This window comes from Eubalaena glacialis, chromosome 3 (assembly GCF_028564815.1).
Source record: "Eubalaena glacialis isolate mEubGla1 chromosome 3, mEubGla1.1.hap2.+ XY, whole genome shotgun sequence".
NCBI lineage: Eukaryota > Metazoa > Chordata > Mammalia > Artiodactyla > Balaenidae > Eubalaena > Eubalaena glacialis.
In genome coordinates this window covers 175,961,409-175,963,699 of record NC_083718.1, presented here as the reverse complement: position 1 = coordinate 175,963,699, position 2,291 = coordinate 175,961,409, and the positions used below count along the sequence as shown (strand labels likewise).

General features: G+C 56.6%; 1 protein-coding gene across 14 annotated transcripts in view; it reads left to right on the top strand.

Annotated features, from left to right (window-relative positions):
* Positions 1–709: 709 nt before the first annotated feature.
* Positions 710–2,291, top strand: part of SRRM1 (serine and arginine repetitive matrix 1) — a 29,580-nt gene continuing 27,998 nt past the window's right edge. For all 14 annotated transcript variants that reach the window (XM_061184728.1, XM_061184727.1, XM_061184726.1 and 11 more), the window contains exon 1: positions 710–795. In XM_061184728.1, coding sequence (XP_061040711.1) covers positions 775–795 — 21 coding nt within the window. In that variant the 5' untranslated portion in view covers positions 710–774. The remainder of the gene's footprint in view (positions 796–2,291) is intronic.

Below are 2,291 nucleotides of genomic sequence, written 5' to 3'. Positions count from 1 at the left end.
AGGCCTGGAGGCAGGCCGCTTCTCCGTCAGGCCCTCTCCGGGGGCCACGTTTCTCCTCAGCTTCCTGCCCGCTAGCGTGGGGACCCGGCAGCCGAAACCGAAATTCATCTAAACCACAGTTCCAGCTTCTCCCCAAAGCTAAGGAGTTGTGCGGAGACGGGAGGGAAAGCCGAGGGAGCGGGGCCAGAATGCAGATTTCACTCATACTGCATAGCTCGACTACTTCAGGGCCGATCTCAGTAACTGGTAAACTCGTAAAAACAACACAGTCACAACTTTCATAACGACACGGGCGGCCCCACTAGCGTCACTCTGAGGTAACAGCTTTTCTCTTCAATCGCTCCATGGGCCCCCCAGGGCGGGAGGCCTCCGCCACTACGGGTGGAAGGATGGGCCAATTCACGCTCCGGGAACAAGGCCGGTTGAGCTCCACAAAAGGATTCGCAGGGCGGGGCGACCCGACGACACTCTCTTTCTCTCCCTCTCTCTCTCTGTCTCTCCCCCACCCAATTTGTTGCGATCGCGAGGCTTTCCTCCCTGACTGGCCACTGGGGAGGCTCTGAGCCTGGTAGCAGCCCGCCTGCCTGAACGCGCGTGCGCACGCGTGCCGGGCGCTCGCCACACTGAGCAGGCGCGGCCTCGTGTCGGCTGGTGGGGCGGGTGGAGCGGCGCGCTCTGCGTCCGGGCGCTCGGCTTTCCCTGCCGGTCCCGCCCTCCGTCGCGGCGGCGCGGTGCACCTTGGGACAGGGAGCGATCTCCGAGCGAGGCAGCAAGATGGACGCGGGATTCTTCCGCGTAAGTGGGAACGCGGGGATCTGGGGTGAGGTGAGGGGCTTATCGGTAAAGCCCGGCAGGAGGCCTGAGCTCGGGACGGGGTAGCCAGCGAGCGGAAGCTTCGAAGATCCTAAGGATCCTCGGTGCCAGCGGACGCTCCCCTCTGCCCTGCGGCGGGGACCGGTGCGCCCCTGCGCAGTCTCCTCCTCTGGAATCGTCCCCCACTACGCGGCGGCGACGGACGCCGGAAAATGGCGGCGGGAATGGCCCGAAGCGGTACCTCGTCGCCCGCCCGCCTGCTTGGCGGGGGCCTGCGGGCCGAGCCGCGCGCGTCGCCTGGTCCTGGGGCCTAGCGGACCCGCGAGGAGGAAGTCCCTGGGGGGAGGCCGGAGGGAAACCCTGCGGTGACCGGCGGCTGCAGGGTCCTGGGGAGGACGGGTTTGGGGGTACCGCCCCAGGAAAGCGTGGACCGGAAGCAGCGTTAAGCCGCTTTTCTTGAGAAAGCGGGCGCCGACCCTCCCCCCCCCCCTTCCTGGTCTAAGCCTTCGCGAAGGCTCGGGGTCAGAGTTCGCGGGAGCTCCCGCCCAATTTGATATCCCTTCAGGGAGGGGAACGCCGATAATTTGTGGTTAGAACGTTTGAATCTGAGACTCTCGGGGCAGAGGGTGCAACAAAAAGTATGCGCGTGTATGGAGGCGGGGGAATGGGGTGGATCAACTCTACTCCTTCCCGCTCACCGTTCCTCACCCCTCACCCTCCCCGTTTGTTTTACTCTTTTGAAAGTCCGCTGGAGGAAAGTTGCCTCACTTGCAGAGGGGGACGTTTTCTCGTCGTAGTTGGCCCTGAGGGCCCATGCTTTATCGGGCGCGTGCTGGAACCTGTTCGTCCCCTTTTTCACTCCTGTAGGGAATGAGCACCCAGTCGAGATCTAGATGGGTGGGCAAGTGACACTAATAGGACTAGAGTCTGCACGTTCTTTTTAATGCAGAACGGACCGTATAGAGACCAGTTGGTCTAAGTCAGAATTTATATGTCATGTAAGTTGGCTCTTTCCACTCTCTGGAGCATATAATATGCAGTTTGTATGTGTGTTTTTAAAGGAAAAGTTAAAAGAGGGGAAGACCGGGACTTTGGTAAAGATAGCTCTAGACACTCCAAAACCAGCGTTGAAGTTCCTTTTCAGTTGACTTTAAATGTGCTAACTAGGTTTTCATTAAAGGTTTAAGTGTTATTACAGGCATTTGACTTAAAACGCAGCCAGTTATTTGACTGTTCTTGGGTTATGCAAACAGTACTATGGTTATTTATGTAATGATAGTTTCAATTGAGTTTATCAAATTTTCACACTGCAGGTGAACTCTCCATTTTGTAATTTCTGTCAAAGTATTTTGTAGTAAATACTCAATATTTCTTGTGGTCTGAATAGAATATTTTGAAACACAGCCTATTCTTTTCATTTTTATTTCCTATGGAAAGGAATTCCAAAAGAAAAAGCAAGATGGCTGACAAATTTAAAA